This window comes from Balaenoptera ricei, chromosome 1 (assembly GCF_028023285.1).
Source record: "Balaenoptera ricei isolate mBalRic1 chromosome 1, mBalRic1.hap2, whole genome shotgun sequence".
In the NCBI taxonomy this organism is placed as follows: Eukaryota; Metazoa; Chordata; class Mammalia; order Artiodactyla; family Balaenopteridae; genus Balaenoptera; species Balaenoptera ricei.
Window position 1 is genome coordinate 163,339,899 of NC_082639.1, and position 25,885 is coordinate 163,365,783.

At 39.2% G+C, this 25,885-nt stretch overlaps 1 protein-coding gene across 1 annotated transcript in view; it reads right to left on the reverse strand.

The window, feature by feature from the left end:
• PLD5 (phospholipase D family member 5) overlaps positions 1–25,885 on the reverse strand; it is a 473,589-nt gene that overhangs the window by 73,461 nt on the left and 374,243 nt on the right. Inside the window, exon 5 of the mRNA XM_059905181.1 lies at positions 25,132–25,259. Coding sequence (XP_059761164.1) covers positions 25,132–25,259 — 128 coding nt within the window. The remainder of the gene's footprint in view (positions 1–25,131; positions 25,260–25,885) is intronic.

Consider the following 25,885-nt stretch of genomic DNA (forward strand, 5'->3'; position numbering starts at 1 on the left):
AGGAAGACAAGCAATAAACAATGGCATCAGATAGTTTCAGGTGCTGATACACGCAAAGAAGGCAAAATTGTGTCATGTGTAGAGAGTGACTAAGTAAGCTGGGGAGGTGAGGGATGGCTGCTTCGAGGAGGTGGCACTGAGCAGGATAAATGATGGAAGATATGGGAGAAGAACTGCCAGCAGGAGGAGGGGCAAATGCCAGACACTGAGAAGGGAGCAAGCTTAGCGTGTTCAAGGAGCAGAAAAAAGGTCAGTGTCTCAGGAGTGTAGTAGATGAGGAGGAAAGTGAATCAGGTTGAGGTGAAAGAGATAGGTGGGGACCAGAAGCTGCAGGGATTCCATGCGGAAGATTCAACTCAAATGTACTGCTCCATGAAGCACTCTCTGGTCTCCCAGGCAGCACTGGGCATTTCATCCTTCACTTTGCTCCCTCGGACCCTGTCTCTATTCCTATTTCAGGATTCTTCACAGACTAGGTGCACCTCAAGGACAGGACCGTGATCTATTATCTTTGTGCTAGCAGCAAACAGTGTCTGGCACACCACAAGTATTCATTTGATATATGTCCACTAATGGAAACTTCCAGTTATTTAGTCTAAAACCATTACAAGACAGAAGATGGCTGTATCTGTTTGTTGTTATAGAACCCAGAGGAAGCTATAGTACAAGGTCATCAACCACCAATTATGTTAGTACCTTAGGAACAAGACAATCATGAATTTTGGTCTCTGCTGGGTTTTCACAGAGTCTAATCCAAGCATCTCTGTGAAAAGCTGTGGACCTACTTCACATGGAATCTACGAATTTCCAGAGGAGTTGAAAAGTGGACAAGTGACATAGCCAATGGGGAAATGCGTGCGGCAATGGATTGGAACAAGATGTACCAGCAATAATGAAATTAACACCCAGTGGTGCCAGCCAAGGGCTCCTCCTGATAGCTTTAATCTGCAGTCACTGACCATGGGAAAATTTCCAAGGCAGAGTGAACTGTGTTAACTTTTTTCCTGGAGGAACGGTAAGCATTCATCTCACCTGCTTTTTTTTTTTTTTTTTTTTAAATTAATTAATTTATTTATTTATGGCTGTGTTGGGTCTTCGTTTCTGTGCGAGGGCTTTCTCTAGTTGCGGCAAGCGGGGGCCACTCTTCATCGTGGTGCCTCTCACTATCGCGGCCTCTCTTGTTGCGGAGCACAGGCTCCAGACGCGCAGGCTCAGTTGTTGCGGCTCACGGGCCCAGTTGCTCTGCGGCATGTGGGATCTTCCCAGACCAGGGCTCAAACCCGTGTCCCCTGCATTGGCAGGCAGATTCTCAATCACTGCGCCACCAGGGAAGCCCTCACCTGCTTTTTTAAATTAGGATTAGGAAACTAAAATGTAGCTTATTTACAAATTCAAGAAAGTTAGAAGAATTTTTGTGTTTTTTTTTAAAGGAGGAAAGAAAAGAAACAGCTGTGGAAAAAGAAACAAAGCCAGATATGTGTAGAAAAAGGAGGGGAGAGAGAAGAGGTGCAAGACAGATGAAGAAGAATGAGAGAGCTAGAGCCAAAGTCTACAGACAGAAAGGAGAAAGTGCAGGCTTAACATGGATTTCAAAAGAGAAGAGAGAGAGTAAACGAGAGAACAGGAGGTACAGAAAGGAGGAGGAAGGAAGGGAATCACAGACTAAACACACTGAGGGAGACAACATTCAGGGTCGGGGACAGTGAGGAGAGAGCCAGAGGGGAAAGGAGAAAGAATGAGAGAGGAGACTCCCACCTGCAACACCCTCACAGGAACATCTGTGATGTATGGCGTGGCACTGCCAAACAGGGCAAGGTGCCTCTGCACATGCCAGCTGCCTACCAGCCTGCATGAGTCACAGATTTAGAGCCTACCTAATTGACATTGCCTCTTGGATTCTTTGTAGGTATCTTAAAAGTACAATGTCCAAACCTGTGCTTGCCACCCAGTTTTCTCATCACCATTGCTCATGGCTGTCACCGCCTCTGTTTCTCCAGCCCAGGCATGCCCTTTCAGCAGGTCTCTCGAGGCAGGCTGCAAACCCATTCTCTTTTCCCACCTCCACTGCCACCATGCTAGCGAGAGTCTCTTTACTGGTCACAGATTGTTCCTGTTCTTTCCCTTTCTCCATGTGGAGGCCAGAGTGATCTTCTTACATGTAATTCAGATACTTCATTATTTTGACTTAAACCCTTCACAGCGCTTTCAACAAAAGCTCCGAGAAGGATGTCTTCAGGAAGAAAAATGAAACTGACAAATCCCTGCAGTGTCTGATCATGTTTGGGGGAAAAAGTTCTTCTCAAAAGCAGAAAAAAAGTTCATAAGAACTAGGCAAGTGAGAAAGATGGCAGTTTTAACTTTGGGCTATGTAATAAAGACCAGAATGTTTAGAGGAACAGAAAAGGCAGTTAAGTGGGTTGCCTAAAGTACTGAAGAGGCTGAAGTCCTTGAGCAGGAAGGAGGTGGTAGGATACGAACCACAGAATCTTGAGGAGGTAAAAGGATTTAGAAGAGGGAAATGCTTGAGGTCCCTCCTGCCCCTCTGGCCTGTTGTATTGGGTCTTGTACAAGCCAAGCTAGAAAAGTTTTCCAGGCAATTTGCGAGTCATTTATTCTTCCTGGAATTCTCACTCTGTCCCCACCATCTTCCCCTCCCATTACCTTGTGTCACAACACCCTGTTTGTTCCTCTCTTAGCATCTGTAACTGTACTTATTTTATTTCTTTGTTTATTTGATCTACAGTCTGACTCTCTTATCAGAGTATAAGTTCACTGAAGTCAGGGGAAATTTTTTTAATTGATCTCTTTTTATCTCCAGTGTCTGGCATGATCTGGATAAAATGAATGATTCAATAAATTAAGGTAATGCAGAGAAAAGCAGGCATAATTTTTCACTGCTTCTTCCTTCTGGAATTCTCATAAAATATCACAGTGTTTTGGGAGAGTTTGAGAATTCAGGGAGGTTTATTGGGCTTGATCCCTAGGATGGTGAGAGGCTAGTTGGAGGTTTAGAGTAGCTGCTGGAGAGTGAGACAAAATCCCACCAAGGAGGGCAGCCACAGCCAAAGCAATCTGCACAGAGGTGCTCACCTTGCAGACAGCATGCATCAGGGGCAGATGCTACACAGACCAACAGCTTCTGGGAGTGGGACCAACAGAAGCATTTGCTTAATTGTTCATTCACTGTAGACAATGTTTGATAATCAGAACAATAAGCCATTATTCTAAGGACCATTCATCAGTGTGTCACCTGGGTGAGTAACACCAGGTTCCTTTTCAATAGAGGAGACCAGAATAGTTGCCTCAGTTTAGCTATTTCCTAGCACCATGTCTTCGGGCTGATCATTTAGTGTTTCTGAATCTCAGTGCCACATTTGTGACCTCAGGAGAGTAATAGAGGCCTCTGTCTCCTTCAGCAGTTCAGGGACAATCAGACAAATTAATGTGTAAGAAAGTGTTTTGTAAACTAAGTGTAGACAACTGACAGCCATGATTATCCTTCAAAAGACTTCACTGTCAGGATATTTGCTGTAAAAGCATTTCATCTACATTTTATCTCCTGAGGAGCTAAAAAGCTGTGGAAGTACTTAGCAAAAACAAAATAAATTTCTTGAATATTTAATCAAAAATAGCTCCTATGCCCATCTGCAGTGAATTCTTGGTCTGAGGGATACATGGCCACTCTCCACCATGTGAAATCTAGATACGGCACCAGCAGGGTGGAATGAACGTGAGTACCCCTGGGAACACCCAGCCCCAAGAGTCAGGGCTCTCATATTTCTGTTCTCTGAAGGGATGGACACTCAATGCTCACAAGTTCTTTAGCATACATTGTCATAATTTTTGTGAGGGCCTAACCAAATTTAGGGAGACTTTACTAATAAAAGAGAAATTCAGAAATAAACTGCTAAGGCACAAGTAAGCCTCTCATCATGTGAGAGATGCTTGTCACTGGTGACAGACACTGTCCGGGAGAGTTCTGCATCAGTTCTTTTGTTTTTTCCCTTTACCACCTCTGAGCATTCTATGTGGGTTTTCTGGTAGGCAGAAGAAGGCCAATAGAGGAGAGTTCCCCCAAATGAAGTTCTTTCTCTTGGAAAATGTTCCAAGGCCTCACTTACCTGTCCATTAGCTTCTCCTACTTTGGTGCTTATGTTTTAACTTATGAAACATGTATTCTCTTTAGCAACTTGTCTCACTTTTTTCTTGGTGCTGGGTGTAAATGCCAAGTGACACCAAGAAACTGACAATGCCAACTAAAAATAACTTAAAAATGTTTAAGCATGCCTTAAACATGGTATTTTACATCTGTTTTGGATGCAATCTCTGAGACCGACTGGCAGGCATTTCAGAGTTAGAGAAGGATCCAGGGCCAGCTTCTCAGCCCCTTTCCTGCCCTGTGTGTCTCTGCATTTCATGAGGATTCCATCTGGGGACCTCTACACAGTCATGGGCCCAGAAGGAATTCAGAAAAATCTGCCTTCCTTTCCCTCCCAAAGAAAAATGACTTCTGAGAAGATCACTGAATATGAGATAAAGGGAAGAGGACTGATCGTCTTGTGATAAATCCTAGGCTATGCTCAGGAATTTACGTTTAGGAATGGATAAATAAGGATTCAAAGACAAGAGTTAATACATGTAACTCAAAGATGAGTGGAAACACAAATGAATGAGGCCAGGGGCCAAGAGAGAAAAGGGGTAAGTGAGAATTTATCTTATGTAAAGGGGATGGGCAGAAGTAATTTAAATGAGAACCAGACAGGCTTTGAGGTAGAGAATAATTTGCAACAGAATGTTTAAATGGTCTGAGCTATTTTTGCTGTTGTTATTTGTTTGGTTTGGGGGTGAGAGTTGGCAAAAGCAAAAATGTTACCTGGACAGAAGCAAGTGAATTAGAGTTAATTTGATCCCTACATTTAAAAAATAATAGCTAGAAGGCAAATAAAATCTTTGAAATTTTATTAATGAACAAATCCAAAGAGATATGTGTCTGTGTTTATACATGGTGAATGCATCACAAGAATTCCCATGGAATCTTGTCCTCACACACTGTTAGTAATTTATGGTGGGCTGGGGCAATACCACATGGAGGTAGGTGGATGATCTCAAAGCCACTTATAATTGACACTCACTAGGGTCAGTCCTGAGTGACCATTTATTATTTAGGGGCTCAGAAGATTAGAAGGTTTTTTCCCTAGCTTTATTGAAATGTAATTGACATATAACACTGTGTAAGTTTAAGGTATACATTGTGATGATTAGGTATACATACATATTGTGAAGTGATTACCAAAATAAGGTTAGTTAACACATCCATCACCTCACAGTTACCTTTTTGTTGCATTTGTTTTTGTTGTAAGATCTACTCTCTTAGCAACTTTCAGGTATATAATACAGTACTGTTAATTATAGTCACCATATGGTACATTACATCCTCAAAACCTATTTATCTTATAACTGGAAGTTTGTATACTTTGACGATAGAAAGGTCTTTGATGATGAACCCTAGGTACAGGATCAGGGCCCTAAATATTTCTAATTAGGTTGAGTATAGTTCTATTGTGGTTTGATCTATCTGTCTCTACACACACACATACACATATACATATACACACATGTACATATATATATACACATATACAGATGGACAAATACATATATTGTAAATGCTTATGTTATATATGATATATTGAATTAAAACTAAATATATTAAAAAAAATAACTATTTAAATATACATGTTTACTATACACTTACAAAGGAGCAGTGTGGAAGTCTCTAGAGCAGGAAGTAGAAGTTCCCTCTCCACAGGTGATCACTGTGAATAGATTGACATGTGTCCTTCCAAACTTTCCTCTGTGTCCATATGTATACATGCTCATATATGTGCACCTACGTGTTTTGGGGATTTCTTTGTTTACAAAAATGGGATGATGCTATATCCTTCCAAGCAGGAAGTAAATTGGCTGATATGACTCAGGACACACTGACTCACCTGGGACTTCTTTCAGGGGAAATCTGACAATGAGGAACCTAAAGCAGAGACAAGGAATGAGCCAGCCTAGGGGGCTCAGCCAGTCCAGGAGAGACCCTCCCTTCCCACCCTTCCTCACTGCTATGGACTTAGTTCAGGTACTCACCCTCTCCAGTGCCCCCTTCTGACCCATTTCTGCAACAGCTTACTCCAAACCAATCCATTTCTCCACAGCTGTAGCTCTTCTGCCTAAAACCTTTCACAGGTTTTCCCCAAATTTCAGGCTAAATTCATGCTTCTCTGCATGACATCTGAGGCTCTAAGACCTTCCATCTCCTGCACTCATGGTGGAATTGTGTTTAACAGCTACTTGGGTGAGCGCCTTTTCTCTGAATTACTATGCCTTCTCCCACCTCTATGGAAAGGAAAACCTTTCTCCCTAGTTCCTCTCTACTTATCCTTCAAGTTCGGCTCAGGCACCACCTCCTCCATGGAACTGTCCCTTCTCTTAGTCTGAGTTAATTGCACATTCATCAAACTGTATTCTAAATATCTGTTTACTTGCTTATCTTCTTAAGGAAAGAGAGCTGGCTTCTGCATCTTTGTACCCCCTAGCACTTTCAGTAGAGCCTGGCACAAAGTAGATGCTAAACAATGTGTGCTGAATGAATGACTGAATAAATGAACAAATGAAAATAATGTAGCAGGGAAATGACACTAGTTACCAGCAGGCAAAGCATGTTTTAGAGATGTTCCCTGCTGAAAGCCTTTGGCAGATAAAGATGATAGATATTTGCCTTCTGAGAACAACATCAATATCATTTTAGAAGGAGACAGAGCCTAATCCATAAATTTGGAAGTAAAAATAAGCAATTTACATCAGTGCCATGTGTTGAATGGCCTGAAAGGCTTTTGCAGCTTTCAAAGTCCTGAAACTCTTACAGCTCCATAGGCAACCTGGCTTCTGGAGGTTTTAACTCCACAAGGACCAGTCCTTTCAAGTGAAGTTGGTTTGTTTGCCAGATATAAAACTAGCTTTTCAGAGTAAAAGCCTTAATTCCCCAGGCTTGTGTGTTAACTTAGCAAAAAACATGTTCTGCTTCCTAAAGAGAGAGCAAGAGATGCTCCAGACCTGTGCAAGCAAGACTGCCACTAGTCAGACATGGTTATTGAAATGTAACTAGTCTGAACTGAGCTGTGCTTAAGTGTGAAGTGCCCACTAGTGTTTGAAGTCTTGCTACCAAAATAAAAGGTAAAATATCTCATCATTAAATGTTTTATACTGATGACATGTTGAAATGATAATATTTAGGATATATGAGATTATATAAAATATATGATTAAAATTAATTTGACCTATTTCCTTTTTACATTTTTATGTGGCTACCAGAAAATTTTAAATCACACATGTGGCTCACATTAGTGGCCTGCAGTACATTTCTATTGCACTGTGCTGCTGTAGAGATCCAAACTGCCCAGAGCTGAGAGTTGACTGCTTAGTGGACTAACCCTCCAGCTGTTCTGATGGACTGCTTTCTCAAAAGTTTAAGCACATTTCTTGTGTCCTGAACAGGAAGCAGTGATTGGACAGTTTTCCCTTTTCATAAAGGTAAAGTCATAGTCATCCTGAAGGCCAGGATCTCCACAGCTGGCCGGGATGTATATAGGTTGGCTAATGCTGATTGGTTCATGAATACTGGAATTTTAGAATTCATGTGTTGCTTTCAATGATCGGTGCCCACTCCTCCCCTGTGGACAGCTCTTACTTGTCTGGGCTGTCAGTGTTCTTCTCTGACATGTGACTTCTTACTGGCCATAGCTTGGAAATTAATTAGACCCATGGTGAGCCTAAGAATAAACAGATTTTGAATAAGGCCCAATGAGGTGCTCCAATAAGTAAAAGCCTGCAGCTTTGGGGAGTTTTGCCTGTGCACAGTCTTTTTGCATAGTTTTTGGCTCTTGGTTGTATTCCAGTTAGAGAAGACCCTCAGATATCTAGTTTCTAGATCTGTGGGACATCACTGTAAATGTGGGACGTCTGGACCACTGATTCAGGCACAGGTAAAAGGAGTGTTGCATAGAAATTGGAAGTTTGGGTTTCACTCCTAACTCTGACATTAACTGAAGGAATAATTCCAGGACATTCTTCAATTTCCTGATTTGTAAAATGGAGCTTCTGAAGCCTGTCTCATGTATCTTATATATCTCAGGGCTGCTGTGGGGATTAAACAAATCAGTATTCACGGGGAATTTCTAAAAAGTATAAAGCTCTTACTGAAAACTATGAACCTATTTGCATTTCTATATATTGTTTGGTTTATCTTAGTCCACGATTTCTCCCACAGGTTTCTGAGAATGAAATTAGAATAGAATAAACATAACCAGCACCACAGGCCAAGTCAGAAGTAGATAAGTATTTTTAGGCAGTTCTTAAGGTCCAAATATTGTACATTCAACCTGACTAAGACAACATAGAAGTAATTTAGCAGTTTGTGGGTGGGGGTTAGGAAGGCCATGTTACAATGGTACAAGGCGATGGAGCTAATTTTTTTTACTTAGTTTGCTGAGAGAATTAAGCTTCAGAAAAGGTTTTTTAAAATATGACAGTTAAATTTTGTTGAACTCAACAGTAAAGGACTGAAGTGACAGCTAATTATAATAATAGATAGTTCAGCTGTAAACTTGAAGTATACAGAATGATTTATGGGTATAAGAGTAGTATTTTAGCAAGACATTGTATCAGGATAATACATTCCATTTTTTTCCAATTAAAATATGAAAGTCATAAAGTAGGAAAAAATGGGGCAATAAAACTCACCTAAGTGAATCTTTGTTAATATGTTTGTTAAAATAAATGAATTTCCTAGGTCTGACTGAGCCCTCGAGGTAATCCAGTGAAACATATTTAATAAACTTTTATTGAAGGAAACAAAATCTGTATGTATATATTCAACAAGCTTTGCCAATTAGTTTACTTCGATATTAAAAACAAAACAAAATAAAACTCCATGGTTAAAATTGATCTTTTTCTGCATATAAAAATTTATTTTCATAATGAATAGCATATTCTTAATAATCATGAAGGAGATGTTAGAAATGTTACTAAATTGGTGTGGACCAGCTTTTGGTGGAGGTCACTGCTCTGTCACCAAGCCCAACATACAGACTGAGTATGTGTGGCCAGGCTTTTGATATGAATCATTTCTCCTGTAATTTCCAGTTCTCTCATATGATATGGCTTTAAGACTTACATGGTTAGTAAACACACTCTAGTTTGTTAATTCATACATTCATTTGATAAAAGTTTTTTAAGCATCTAACCTATAGATGCTGGGATTTCATGTAATAACCCATAGGCAGGTGACTCCCCATCCCGGTTCTCAATACAGGCAGCCAGATGCCTATCTGGGATTCTAAAACCAGCCTTTGGGAAAGTGGATGGTAGGAGTGGGGGATTAAGAAGAAGGCTTTGTTCATTCCTGAGAGGTTGAATATACAAATGGACAATGGCCAGACCATAGATAAAAATACAACTCTGACCCACGACTTATAGCAACCAGCCAGAGAGCCAAACAATAACCCCTGTACTTGATTAACTTAATTACCAGTTACCCTCATTTTGTCCCATTTCCAATTTAGGACCAACCAGAGAAAGCCAAATATGTACCCCTAACCAATTACATAGGATACCCTACTTCTAGTTAGTTCTCCTACAACTTCCCTATACTAACAGTCTCCAATCAGCTTCTTCCCCTTTTTCCACTATAAAGTATAAAGTTTTCCCACTCCTCTGTCTGCCTTTGAGTCTCTGCCAAATGCAAGTGGTAGTGGCTGACTACCTTGCTTGCTTATTCTCATTTGGGTGGTCTTCATTTATTTCCATGCCCCTGTTCACCTTCCTCTTGTTAGTACTGTTCTAACTAACTTACTTAAATCTCTCTAAGTCTTGTTTCTGAAAACCAAGACTTTAGCTCTATCTCCCAGATTTGTGCTACTTGTAAATTTGGTCAGTTGCCTTCTAGCTATTACTATTGATGATAACCTTGAACAGCACAGGATGTAGAAAAAGCTCTATCTCCCAGATTTGTGCTACTTGTAAATTTGGTCAGTTGCCTTCTAGCTATTACTATTGATGATAACCTTGAACAGCACAGGATGTAGAATAAAGCTCTATGGCTAAGATATCAGAGACCTCCCTTCAGAGGGACACAACCCCTAGCCCATGCCCCTTCTGTGCCGCTGCCCACCATGCCGTACTGTTAACCAGACCATGTGTTAGGGAGATTTACAGAATCTTTGCCAAAGATAACAAACGCTAACACCTCTAGCATTCTCTTGATCTACTGATCTGGATAACTTATCAAAGAAGGAAAGCAGTTTCCTTGTCATCAGCTCTACTGGCTACTGAGCAGTAACCAAGCTGCAGGTCCAGTGCTAGGGTGTGTGAGATTCCATCTGATCCTTAACAATTGTATGAGGTTGGTATTATTAGTCAATTGCTGAGATAAATTTAAGCTCATGGAAATGAAAAAAACTTGCCCACAGTTATATAATTATAAGAGATAGAAAAAAATTCAATTTTAGTTCTATCTGACTCCAACTACTATGCTATATTGCCAAGCAATGCACTTAGTAACAACCAACAAAAAATAATGAGAACGGCAAAACATTAAATCCAGGTTTACCTTTTATTTTCAGAAGTATAGTGATCACATGAATACAAGCCAAAGTCTACATGGGAGGGCTACTTTTGAAGTACCATATTGAATTTTGGGCATCGTATTTTAAGAGAAACTTTAACCAAATGGATTATATCTAGAAAAAAAAGTGGCCAGGATAGAGCTCTCAAGACATGTTACCTAAGGAGCCATTACAGATACCTGGGATTATCACATCACTTAGGACAGACTGAGTATTCAGGTATTGCAGGGACATATGAGGGAAAAATTTGGCAATAAATTTCACTTGAGAATGACCACCTAACTGAATTTCATCTTGGGAAAGGCAAACAGGAGACAGCAAGTGAGGCTCTTATTTCTTCACTTAATTGCACAAACTGAGACTACTTTACAAGAGACAATAAACTGGCTTTGTGAGAATGTCTCTCAGGGGAGACTAGGAAAGGGGATTTCCTACTTATGCCTCTTTTGAATCATATTTCTGCCAAATTGTTACTTTGAAAATTGTAGAAAATAAGCATGGCTTTGTTACTGAAAATCTGTCTGCTAATACATTTCTTTTACATGAAATAGGGGCTTGTAGCTCCTCATTTACTTTAGAATTCATATGCAAGTAAAAATGACCTTCCTGAGCAGCCCAGGTAATCTTCTAAATCAATACTGGAAGAATTAATCCTTCGTTTTCCTTCATTACATGTTGTCTAAGGAATATTAATTTTTTCTATTGCATTTGCTATTGAATTGCTTTTTGCTTTTGATGGTTTTCATTTTGGTTCTGATATCTGTTACCTGCATTATCAATGCCCACTTCCATAGGAGCTAAAACATGTCTTTAGAAAATCATAAATTCAGAAAACAATGTCAGCTCAGTGCTAGCGCTGAACGGTGGTGACAGGATATGCTATAAAGCAGTGCCCTCCTTTTGCCCACTGGCACACCCACTCAGTCTTCAAACTCTACCTCAGTGCTTTGTTCTTTTAACTTAAAGAAAAGGAGACAAGAGGGAATCAAAGACACTTTAAGCCTCAGCACCCTTCCTCATTGCTAACGTCAGACTATGATTTCAACCCACAGGGAAACTTGAAAGAAGTGATCAGCCTGGTGAGGCAGAAGGAGTGCAATTCTAGTCAACATCTTACCAAATGGTTATTGTCAGAAATAGCAGCTATGATGAAATCAGGAGCTTTAGGGTCAATCAAGAACTATCACTATTCGGGTACTCAAGCTATTAGATAAAAAGCATCAACATTGGCCACTTTCTTTGCTGTTTTTCCAACTGCCCATTGGACATCAGAATGGCCCCTGCCTCCTGATATTCCCATTTCTGCTGACAGTATGGTCCTTCTCCCTGTTGGCCCAGCTCCATCCAGATGCTGGAACAATATACACTGTTCCCTCTGGCTCATTCCTTATAACCCATGAGTCCCTATGACACAGCTTTGCCGGCAGGCTGGCAGGCTGGAAACTCAGGTAGGATTTCTATGTTGCAGTCTTGAGGCCAAATTCCTTCTTCTGAAAACCTCAGTCTTTGCTCTTAAGGCCTCCAATTGATTGGATGAGGCCCTCCCATGTAAGGGAGGATAATCTACTTTACTCAAGTCTACTTATTTAAATGTTAATCACATCTAAAAAATACCTTCGAAGCAATATCTAGACTGGTGTTTGAATAAACAAATGGGCACCATAGCCTAGCCAAGTTGGTATATAAAATTAACCTTCACACCACCATAATTCAATCCTGTCGCTTCCCCCTTTAATCTTGCCCATAGTCTATCTCCCTACTTTCCTCACTCCTCAGCTTGTACACTTTCTCTAGATTTGTTCCAGTGTTGTCAGGTCCTGGCCCCATCACAGACCTTCAGTGTTTCTCCCATAGCCTGCAGCACTCAATCCACATCCTACCCCAGGTCGCTGCCTCTTTTGATCACCAACACAATCACTGGAAGACCTCATCATAGAGCTCCTTGCCCCAACAACTGGCCTGTTTTAAGATATACCTTTCAGGTCTATTCAGAATAAAGGTGGACTAAGATTAAAATACACATTAACAGAGTAGGCCTATTCCTCTTTATTATAATTATATTTTAAAACATTATTTAAATATTTCCCCTCTACAGAGTTGCCAGATTCTTGTGACCAACAAACCCATTGAGTCTTGCCTCCAACTCCAGGCTAGTAGTTCATTTAAGAGGGTATGCTTGAAAAATTATAAAAGTAACTTTTTCTAAAAGCATGATTTTTACATGTTCCTTTTCAGCTTCTTCTACTTCAGCATCATGCTCCAGAGCCCTGTGGTTTGAAGACTGTTGTGCCTTTTTCTTTCTACTTCACACACTGGCTAGTCTTTTGTTTGCTTTGTTTGTGCTGTTTTTTTTCATTTCCTCTATATGTTTTTAGGAGCTCCCAAGATTCACAAATCAAAACCTCTAAGTGGAAAAGCCTGTGATGGTGTTCTTTTCCCTCCCACAGGACTCCCTGTGGCCACGGATTCTAGGGGAGCACCCTGAACCACTGCAGGAGAATACAGAAGCACACACATTGACTTCCTAGTCTTTGAAATTCAACCCAGAGGTTAAGTGAGTTTGTAGAACTCAAATACCCAGCAACAGTAGGTATCATTCTGTGGCCATCATGTCATCATGGGTTTGCAATCAGAAAGATGTGAATGGAAAGACAAATATCATATGACATTGCTTATATGTGGAATCTAAAAAAAGGGTACAAATGAACTTATCTGTAAAACAGAAATAGAGTTACAGATATAGAAAACAAATTTATGGTTACCTGGGGGTAAGGGATAAGTTAGAAGATTGGGATTGACATATACACACTACTATATATAAAACAGATAACTAATAAGGACCTACTGTATAGCACAAGAAACTCTACTCAATACTCTGTAATGGCCTATATGGGAAAAGAATCTAAAAAAGAGTGGATATATGTATATGTGTAACTGGTTCACTTTGCTGTACACCTGAAACTAACACAACATTGTAAATTAACTATCCTCCAATAAAAATTAATAAAAAGAAAGACGTGAATGAGTGAAGGTGTCTAGATGAATAGCGTTATTAGCTTTTCTTAAAGAAAAAAAGAGAGAGAGAGAGAGAGGAGATTTACTGTTTAGCATCACAGCATCAAAATCATGAAAGAAAATGATTTTTCATAAATGTAATTTATTTTAAAAACTTATTAGCAGTAAAGTAAGAGTGAAGGGTTTGGAACTAGATTGCCTTGGTTTGAATTCTTGCTTTGCCACTTCTTGGAAGGTGACCTTGGGTAAATTACTGATTTGCGTCTCAATTTCCTCCTTTGTAAAGTAAAGTAATGATAGTATTTACAAGAAAGAGTTATTGTGAAAATTAAATGAGTTTATACTCTTTAATGCTTAGAGAATCTAAGAATGCTTAGCATAGAGAAAGCCCTCAATACACTGAAGCTGTTATTATCATTAGTTTTATTTCTCTTAGTATAGACTTAAGGCAATAATTGATAGCAATAATCTGATTTCACTAGAAAACTTCACAAAATATAAAGCTAATGGGATAGATTGAGTCTGATACTTGGGAAATGTATTATAATTCTTCATGTAAACATTAGCCTCACCCACGACTTTGCTCAAATGAAAAAATCTGTTCTAACACACGGAACTTGTGTGATGTGTTATGTCTCATGAGGTAAACCAAAAAAAAGCCCACATAATCCAGCACAGTTGAAAGGAAAACTAATTTAAAGTAGATGATTTAAGTGTAACAACATGATCCCAAACAGCAAGAACTAAGGGGAAAGGGTGGACAAAGTAAGAGACAGCATTTGTGCCTACATGTGAAGAGGAGACAAAGAAATGGTGGGTGTTGATGTAAGAGAAGTAGGTGAGCAGTTGACATATAGATGCAGGGGAGCTAATGGGATGCTAAACGTTCCTGCAGAAGAGTTTTAAACTCCACCCCCTCTCCAGCTATGTCTCTTCTCTAACCCATCAATGAATATAGTCTCCTCCAGGAGGAAAACAGGAAAGACTGTTAAGAGAAATTAAAATTAAAATGAGACTTATTTTAGTTTTTAAGAGTTTGGTTTGGCAGTGAACGATGAGAAAAGGCAACTTTGGGTTAATTCATACATGAATCCCAAATTGCCAGAAGTGAAATGAAAGTTTCAGACTCTGCCAACTTAATCATCAATCTAAAGAATAAGAGAATCATCACTAAATGCCTAATTCCTATACAGGTTAGTGAGTATTCTATTTTATAAGAGAGAAGAGCAGCAATAGGATCTGTTCTAGTTTTATTTTTCAATATTATCTTTATTTGGAAGATGGAGATTATATCCATCCTTATGTAGCTATGAAAAATGAAGTAGTGTATATATAAAGCTATTACCACAGTGCCTGGCACAGAAATAGAGTAGCCTTTTGGAAAAAATGACAGAAAGATATCTTCCTTGCCTCTTCCCAAATCCCTGACCTCAACGGAGTCTAACCTGCTATTAAATTTACAAACAACAGAAGAAAGCAGATTTCCACAAAAGAAGTCCACGTGGGAAGTCCTTGGTGGCTTACTCATTTTGTTAAAGCCTGCAACCTTCCCCCCAACCCACCCAAGGCTATCCTCCCCCAGAGACTGTTTCCATGGGCAGCTGGTGAGTGTAACCCTTCACCAATACTCACTTTAAGGGGCTATTTGGAAAGCTCAGCACTTTTTCAGTTTCCCTCTCTGTGAATGTATTATGAATTATAAAATGAGTTTAGCTTTAAGTTCTTATAAAACATTTATTCCATACTTAAGAAATGGCATGTTAATTCATTTAGGCTTTTAAAAGCATAACTTTGCTGGTATATTGAGCTGAAGGAGAGAAATCTAAGAAGTCCACTTTGTTTACTCTCCCTCTCATTATGTGGTTTAGGAGCTGAGAACAAACTAGCATGGGACAAGGTCAGAGGGATATCTCTTCTAGACAGACCTGGAGGGCTCAGTGCCATGCAATGGCAATAGTGGAGAGGTTGTAATTCTCCAGCTCTTACTGAGAATGACATTAAAGGAAGCATAAGGAGTTGACTTGTCCTTAAGAAAGGAGCTTGATTAGTCATGAAACAGAGAACCAGGTCCAGGTACTTGCCCACTTCTTCCTCTGGTCTTCTCTATAACTGAAGGGAAACCAGCTACCACTTAGGAATGTGCAAACAGGGAAAGATCATAAAATAGCTTGTATTCTTCATATGAATAATAGGAAATAACTTGCACCTTATCTTTGCTCTGTATTTACCATGTTTAAAATGGGGAAATTTTCATATTTTACAATGATGATCCATTTCAAAAGGAAATAATATCCAAATGGCTATACAGATTGAGAATAAACATTTAAAAGATCAACCTACTTTCCTACAAAACAAACAACTAAAAGCAAAGACAAAGGAAGGATCCTCAAGCAGAGAAACCAATACTTGAATAAATGTATATCTGTCTATCTAAGGGAAGGAGTAGAAGGAAATAAAGGAAACAAAGATAATTTGCTCAAAAATTTGGAGAAAAATGTCATTAAACCTCAATAATTCAAACCTCACTCAAATGAAATTCATAGAACTTTAAACCCTATCAGTTAATAACAGTTAATAACAAAGAACATCAAATTTAGTGGTGGGAAAATGCGTTTTCTTTAAAAAAAAGAAGCAGCAAATGATGTTCAAGTTAAAAACCCCTTAGCAGGGACGTGGAATTCACCTCTCCTTCCAAGTACATTAAGAATACAGCTACAAATGGAACAAGTCTCACAGAGCACCTGCTGAACACTATCAGAGGATCTTGGGCACCTGAAAGGACAAGAAAAATCCCCACACAACCGGGTAGGACAAAAGAAAGACAAAAAGAAAAGAGGAAATGGGATGGGACCAGCGCCCCTGGTGGGGGAACTGAAGGAGAGGAGAGGTTCCCGCACACTGGGAAGCCCCCTCACTGGTGGGGAAATCAGCTGGGACAGAAGGGGAGCTTTGAGGGCTCAGAGGAGAGCACAGCAACCAGTCTGTGGCAGGCAGGACACAGTAAGGCCTACACGGATGGTCTGTGCTATAGCCCTGTGCGCCACAGCCTGAGACGTGCCTGCTGGTGTGGATGGGTGCTGGGCGCTGGAACGTGGGGTTTGGAGAGCAGACCCAAGGAGGGGACAGCTATTGGCTGTGAAGAGACAGCCTGAAGGGATGAGAGGAAGGAGCTCCACAACTGGGAGTGTGCGTGGAAGAAGCCCAGGCCTCCACAGAAGCAGGGTGCCGTTGTTGAGTGGTGTGCAAGGGGTGGGGCCGCCATTGCAGCCCCCTACCCCATGTGCTGTCCCCTGCCTCCATGGGCACTAGGAGGGGTGCCCACCTGAGCAGGCTTGCGTGCCCCACCCATTGCTGCCTCTGCTCTGCCTGCCTGGGCAGGTGCGTGTTCTCTAGGGCAGCCTTGGGAGAAGCTGCTGGTGGGAGGCACACATGCAGAGGTGGGGCTGAAACCACAGGTGAGCCCCAGGGGTCATGCAACTAAGGAGGAAGAGCTGAAATCTCTCCTTGTGGCTGTGGGAACCGTGGATTTACAGCCCCACTTCTGGCTTTGTAAACTCAGTGTCTGTGGGGTATCCAAATGGATGAGTGCTCCCACAGCTGAGACAGGTCTAGCTTTAGTGGCTGTAGGCTTTGTGGGCACGTACATGTGGGGACTGGACCAGGCCAAAATCTGAGCTGCCTTCATAGCTCCCACGGCAGGTCCAGCTGCACAATTACTGCAGTCCTGGAACCTGACTTCAGTGGATCTGCACAGGTGGCCTGGTAAAAACAATGCCTGAGAGACAGCAGGGCCAATTGCCAGCATACCCCTAGTTAGTTGGGGCTGAGAGCACTTCCAACAACAGTGTAATTTGTGAGCCAACACAGGGGGTGAAAAGTGACAAAACAGAGTACACTCATAGGTGAACAGCTACAGAGAAGGAAAACTCAGTGGCTTCCCTCCCAGTGGGAGTGCTCTAATCCTACCTACCTCACACCATAGATCAGAAACACAGGTCAGAAACAGATCTTGGGGCCTCTACTGCAAAAACTAGGGAGCAGACCCCACATCTGACAGGGCAGTGACAACCACAGAGCAAAAGGGAGGCCCTGCTCAATATCCAGTGTGGGCTCAGGTCACCACAACATCAGTAGCACCTCCTACAAGGGGATAATGACCAGCATACATTGAGGAAAGAGGTAGCAGACGTTCATTCTAAAAACAGCCCTCGCACCAAAAAATATTAAACCTACACAGGCTACACAGAAACTTTCCCACATAAAAGTAGCCCTCCAAGAGAGTCTGAGGGTCAAGCATTGGGAGGAAGAACCCCCAGAACATTTGGCTTTGAAGGGCAACTGGGCCTGAGCGTAGGAGTTCCACAGGGTTGGGAGAAACAGAGGGTCTCCTGGGGAGGCAGGGGTTGGCTTTAGCTCACTGTGGAGGCAAGGACACTGGTGGTAGAGGCCTCAGGGGATATAGATCAGTGCCACAATGGAGGTCCCCATTTTGGTACCAAGACCCGGCCCCACCCAACAGCCTACAGGCTCCAGTGCTGGGACAACTCAGGCCAAACAACAGCAGAGTGGGAACACAGCCCCACACATCAGCAGACAGGCTGCTTAAAGTCATACTGAGATCACAGCTACCTCAAAACACACCCCCTGACATAGGGTGTCAAGAATGAAAAGAAATGAAGAAAGTCTCAGAGACATCTGGGACAATGTGAAACGTACCAACATTTGCATTATAGGGGTCCCAGAAGGAGAAAGGAAAGAGAAAGGACCTGAGAAAATATCTGAAGGTATTATAGCTGAAAACTTCTTTAACATGAGAAAGGAAACAGTCACTCAAGTACAGGAAGTGCAGAGAGTCCCATACAGGACGAACCCAAGTATGAACACACCGAGACACATACTAATCAAGCTGACAAAAATTAAAGACAAATAAAAAATATTAAAAGCAACAAGGGAAAAGTAACAAATAACATACAAGGGAATCCCCATAAGGTTATCAACTGATTTTTCAGCAAAAACTCTTCATGCCAGAAGGGAGTGGCATGGTATATTTAAAGTGATGAAAGGGAAAAACCTACAACCAAGAACACTCTACCCAGCAAGGCTCTCATTCAGATTCAATGGAGAAATCAAAAGTTTTACAGACAAGCAAAAGCAAAGAGAATTCAGCACCACCAAACCAGCTTTACAACAAATGCTAAAGGACCATCTCTAGGCAGGAAAGAGACCATCAACTTAAAATACCTTGTATAATACAAATACAAAATGCTGTATCAAAACCTCATGGGAACAGCAAACCCAAAAACTACAGTAGATGCACACACAAAACAGAAAAAACAACCCAAACACAACACCAAAGATAGCCATCAAATCACAACAGAAGAGAACAAAAGAGAAAGAAAAGAAACCTACAAAAACAAATCCACAACAATTAAGAAAATGTCAATAGGAACATACATATTGATAGTTACCTTAAAAGTAAATGGATTAAGTGGTCCAACCAAAAGACACAGACTGGCTGAATGGATACAAAAGCAAGACACTTACATATGCTGTCTACAACAGACCAACTTCAGATCTCAGGACACATACAGACTGAAAGTGAGAGGGTGGAAAAAGGTATTCCATGCAAATGGAAGTCAAAAGAAAGCTGGAGTAGCAATACTCATATCAGATAAATTAGACTTTAAAATAAAGACTGTTAAAGAAAGATAAGGAAGGACACTACATAATGATCAAGGGACCAACCAAAGAAGAAGATATACCAACTGTAAATATATATGCACCCAACATAGGAGCACCTCAATATATAAGCCAAATGCTAACAGCCGTCAAAGGGGAAGTCAACAGTAACACCATACTAGTGGGGGAATTTAACACCCCACTTACACCATTGGATAGATCATCCAGACAGAAAGTCAGTAAGGAAACAAAGGCCTTAAATGAAACATTAGACCAAAAGGACTTAATTTATATTTATAGAACATTCCACCTGAACGCAGCCAAATACACTTTCTTCTCAAGTGCACATGGAACATTCTCCAGGATAAATCACATATTGGGCCACAAATCAAGCCTTGGAAAATTTAAGAAAACTGAAATCATATCAAGCATCTTTTCCGACCACAACACTAGATTAGCAATATACTACAGGAAAAAAAACCTGTAAAAAACACAAACACTTGGAGACTGAACAATATGTTACTAAATAACCAATGATACTGAAGAAATCAAAAAGGAAATAAAAAAATACCTAGAGACAAATGACAATGAAAACATGACAATCCAAAACCTGTGGGATGCAGCAAAAGCAGTTCTAAGAGGGAAGTTTATAGCAATACAATCTTACCTAAGGAAACAAGAAAAATCACAAATAAACAACCTAACCTTACACCTAAAGCAACTAGAGAAAGAAGAACAAACAAAACCCAAAGTTAGTAAGAGGAAAGTAATTGTAAAAATGAGAGCAGAAATAAATGAAATAGAGATGAAGGAAATAATAGAAAAGATCAATAAAACTAAAAGCTGATTCTTTGAAAAGATAAACAAAATTGTTAAACCTTTAGCCAGATTTATCAAGAAAAAAAGGGAGAGGGCTCAAATCAATAAAATTAGAAATGAAAAAGAAGTTACAACCAACACCACAGAAATACAAAGGATCATAAGAGACTACTACAATCAACTATATGCCAATAAAATGGACAACCTAGAAGAAATGGACAAATTCTAGAAGGGTACAACCTTCCAAGACTGAACCAGGAAGAAATAGAAAATATGAACACACCAATCATAAGTACTGAAATTGAAACTGATTTTAAAACTTCCAACAAACAAAAGTCCAGGACCAGATGGTTTCAAAGGTGAATTCTATCAAACATTTAGAGAAGAGTTAATACCTATCCTTCTGAAGCTCTTCCAAAAAATTTCAGAGGAAGGAACACTCCCAAACTCATTCTACAAGGCCACCATCACACTGATATCAAAACCCAACAAAGACACCACAAAAAAAGAAAATTATAGGCCAATATCACTGATGAACATAGACTCAAAAATCCTCAACAAAATACTAGCAAACCAAATCCAACAACACATTAAAAGGATCATACAACATAATCAAGTGGGATTTATCCCAGGGATGCAAGGATTCTTCAATATATGCAAATCAATCAATGTGATACACCACATTAACAAACTAAAGAATAAAAAACTTATGGTCATCTCAATAGATGCAGAAAAAGCTTTTGACAAAATTCAACACCGATTTATGATGAAAACTCTCCAGAAGGTTTGCATAGAGGGAATCTAACTCAAATAATAAGGGCCATATCTGACAAACCCACAGCAAACATCATTCTCAATGGTGAAAAACTGAAAGCATTTCCTCTAAGATAAGGAACAAGACAAAGATGTCTACTCTAGCCACTTTTATTCAACATAGTTTTGAAAGTCCTAGCCACAGCAATCAGAGAAGAAAAAGAAACAAAAGGAATCCAAATTGGAAAAGAAGTAAAACTGTCACTGTTTGCAGGTGACATGATACTATACATAGAAAATCCTAAAGATGCTACCAGAAAACTATAAGAGCTCATCAATGAATTCAATAAAGTTGCAGGATACAAAATCAATACACAGAAATCTCTTGCATTACCATACACTAACAATGAAAGATGAGAAAGAGAAATTAAGGAAACAATCCCATTTACCATCACATCAAGAAGAATAAAATACCTAGTAATAAACCTACCTAAGGAGGCAAAACACTTATATTCAGAAAACTATAAGATACGGATGAAAGAAATCAAAGATGACATGCACAGATGGAGAGATATACCATGATCTTGGATTGGAACAATCAATATTATCAAATGACTAAAGCAATCTACAGATTCAGTGCAGTCCCTGTCAAATTACCAAAGACATTTTGCACAGAACTAGAAAAAAAAAATCTTAAAGTTTGTGTGGAAACACAAAAGACCCTGAATAGCCAAAGCAGTCTTGAGAAAGAAAAACAGAGCTGGAGGAATCAGACTCCCTGACTTCAGAGTATACTGCAAAGCTACAATCATCAAAACAGTATGGTACTGGCACAAAAACAGAAATATAGATAAATGGAACAGGATAGAAAGTCCAGAGGTAAACCCACGCACCTATGGTCAACTAATCTATGACAAAGGAGGCAAGAATATACAATGGAGAAAAGACAGTCTTTTTAATAAGTTGTGCTTGAAAAACTGGGCAGTTATATGTAAAAGAATGAAATTAGAACACTCCATAACACCATACACAAAAATAAACTCAAAATGGATTAAAGACCTAAATGTAAGGCCGGATGCTATAAAACTCTTAGAGGAAAACATAGGCAGAACACTCTCTGACATAAGTCGAAGCAAGATCTTTTTTGATTCTCCTTCTGGAGTAATGAAAATAAAAACAAAAATAAACAAATGGGATCTAATTAAAGTTTTGCACAGCAAAGGAAACAATAACAACATGAAAAGCAACCCACAAAATGGGAGAAAATATTTGCAGATGAAGCAAATGACATGGGATTAATCTCCAAACTATACAAACAGCTCATGCATCTCAATAACAACAAAAACAACAACAACAAACAACCCAATCAAAAAATGTCTGGAAGATCTAAATAAATAGACATTTTTCCAAAGAAGATGTATAGATGGCCAAAAAGTACATGAAAAGATGCTCAACATCACTATAATAATGATAAATTATTGCACTACAAAAATCAGATCTAATAATTTGCATTATTAGAGAAATGTAAATCAAAACTACAATGAGGTATTACCTCACACCAGTCAGAATGGCCATCATCAAAAAGTCTACAAACAATAAATGCTGGAGTGAGTGTGGAGAAAAGGAAACACTCCTACACTGTTGGTGGGAATGTAAATTGGTACAGCCACTATGGAGACATTATGCAGGTTCCTTAAAAAACTAAAAATAGAACTACCATATGATCCAGCAATCTCACTCTTGGGCATACACCTGGAGAAAACCATAATTTGAAAAGATACATGCACCTCAATGTTCATTGCAACACTATTTACAATAGCCAGGATATCGAAGCAGCCTAAATGTCCATCGACAAAGGAATGGGTGAGGAAGATGTGGTACGTATGTACAATGGAATATTACTCAATCATAAAAAAGAACAAAATAATGCCATTTACATCAACATGGATGGACCTAGAGATTTTCATTCTGAGTGAAGTAAGCCAAACAGAGAAAGACAAATATCATGATATTGCTTATATGTGGAATCAAAAAAATGGTACAAATGAACTTATTTAAAAAACATAAATATAGTCACAGAGGTAGAAAACAGTCTTATGGTTACTAGGAGGGGAAGGGGGAGGGATAAATTGGGAGATTGGGATTGACATATGCACACTACTATATATAAAATCGATAATAAGGACCTACTGTATAGCACAGGGAAATCTACTCAGTACTCTCTAATGACCTCTATGGGAAAAGAATCTTAAAAAAAGTGGATATATCTATATGTATAACTGATTTGCTTTGCTATACAGTAGAAACTAATACAACATTATAAATCAACTCTACTCCAGTAAAAATTTTTTAAAAACTACTTAGAAGAATTTACATATAATTGATATTGTTACAGAATCAATTTTATCTATTTAATATGGGAGATCCAGCTGAAAATTTCTGGGCAAAAGATACTTATTGGTTAATATTTTGTAAGTACAAAAAAAGCAAAAGATAGACCCAGACATTTCCATAAATTAGACTATTTTTCTCTAAATACTCTAAATTATTGAGGCTTTATACTATCATTGCCTTACTTGTTATTTCTGAGGTAAGCCGATGTTGCTGTAATCACTATTTTTATATGTGTGTTTGAAGGGCCATCAGACACAAGATAAACAGAATCAAAATTTATATTTTTCATATCAAAATTAATATTGGAAGAAATTTGCTTACAACATTCAATACTGAAACTCAACTCTGGGCTGAAGTCTACTTTTCTTTAAAATGGATGCAATAATAGCGTTTACCTCATAGGATCATTGAGAGGTTTTAATTAGATAATCCATTTACATGGCTTAGAACAACACCTTGCATTCAATATAAGCTAGTTATTGTTGCAATTATTATTATTTATACTATTATTTTATTCAGAATCATTTTTGTATCAGTAGGTAGCACCTAATTTTCTGAGCAAATATAAAATAATGTTTTGTCATAATCTTTGATGGTGCTTTCATCCCGAAATGAATTATGGAATTTTCTTTCAGTGTCCCCTCCTCTGCTGGGGAGGTAGACTGTCTTATTAGAGATACCAAGTACTTGGCCCTTGAGACTGGGCTACTGTGACTCCTCTTCACATGCAAAACTAGAAAACCACCTTAGATAAGTTGTACTTTGGCTCCACACTATTCCATGGAGAGGGCAATAATTGGGATTTTAGTATTTCATTTGCCCATTTTTTTTTACAGCTGAGCACTTTTATCTGCCTCACGCATTAAAAGAGGAAAACTAGATGGAATATGTGTCATGAAAGATGGTAGTTTAAGAAGGAAAAGAGGAAAAGAGTGGAAACTGGGAGGCAAATGGTTAAAGGCCTGAAGCTAACAGTACAAATATAATGTTACCCTCTCTCAGATTTATCCCATGTGGTGTTGTCTTTCAAGCTACGGCCATTGTGTGTGCTTTTTTCCCATAGGAATAAATAGAAGTGCAGTAGAATTCAATGTCATTTCAGGGATCCTAATATTAAAAGAGCTCAGGTAAAACATTGTGTACTGGCTCTGTGCATGCATGGTTGACTGGTCAGTCTTCTTATGCATCCAGTGATGAAGAACTTCCAGCCACTAGTTGACAAATGGGAAGAAGGTGATTTGTAATCCTCCATGGATCACCTCTGGCACAAATAGATACATGAAAATTACAAGACTGTTCAAGTGTATTTTCAAGATATTTGAAGTTAATTATTTGCAAAGAGAAAGATGAAGACATCTTTATCTTAAGATTTATTAAAGGGATAAAACTATTATTCTACAATATGTAATCCTAGACTGAATTGATATGTTTTCCTGTTTCTCATAGATTATGTGATCTCATCCTGAAAATTTAGCTTTGTGTAATATAGATTACATACAAACATGCTCTAAAGAATCTTGGAGTAGCATCTGAGTTATACAAGTGCTAAAGCAAAGGCAGTTCTTTTGGTAAAATGATTCTAACAAAGAAAGGTTTATCATTTCACTTTAAATGAAGGTGAACCTACTAAAACTATGCAAAATAACAAAAGCTGTAGGTTTAATTTCCCTCAACCACAGTAGAGGTGACTGAATGCTTTATGGAGGTGGTAGGTTTATTTGTTGTGTTTTCTTTTTTTTTTTGGAGATGGTAGTTTTGATGCTGACAGAACACTGACTTTATGTAATGAAAAGATTACCTGTCCCAGGGACTGCCAGTCCAAACCAGCACTGCCGATGTAAACATGCTGTTTGTCCACAATCCAGAAGGAGGACTGCAGCCGGCCCTTGTTGTAGGCAGTCATGTTCATGTAGGTCACCTCAGCTCCTAGGAGTTCAAGGAAATCCCAGTCAGCCTCTGTGTCAAGGCCATGAACATGCAGTCAGTCACCTACTGGCAGAAATACTCAGGGTTTGCATCCATCACAGTTGGCATTCAGGGAAGCCAAATATTTACATTAGTTTAGTGCACAGAGGACCCTCAAGGAGTTACTTTATTCCCAAAGAGAATACAAAGGGAATAAAAAAGAATAAGTTTTTCCCTATGTATAGCTCCACATGGTGACAAGATCATGGCTTCTCAAGTCAGATCTGACTCAAATCCCCGCTCCTTGATTTATCACTCAAATGGTGAGATAGGTGTGCCATGCTCTTTTTTCTTTTACTTTTGGGATAATTTTCATACAACTTTGCAATCAATAAAAGATCAGTTTTGCTTAGTAATATGCCTTTCCTCAATAAGAAACAGGCCTTCTTTTTATTTATTGAAGTATAGTTGATTTACAATATTGTATTAGTTTCAGCTATACAGCAAAGTGATCCAGTTATGTATATACACACACACACACACACACACATATATATATATATATATATATATATATATATATATATATATATATATATATATTTCACATTCTTCTCCATTATAGGTTATTATAAGGTATTGAATAT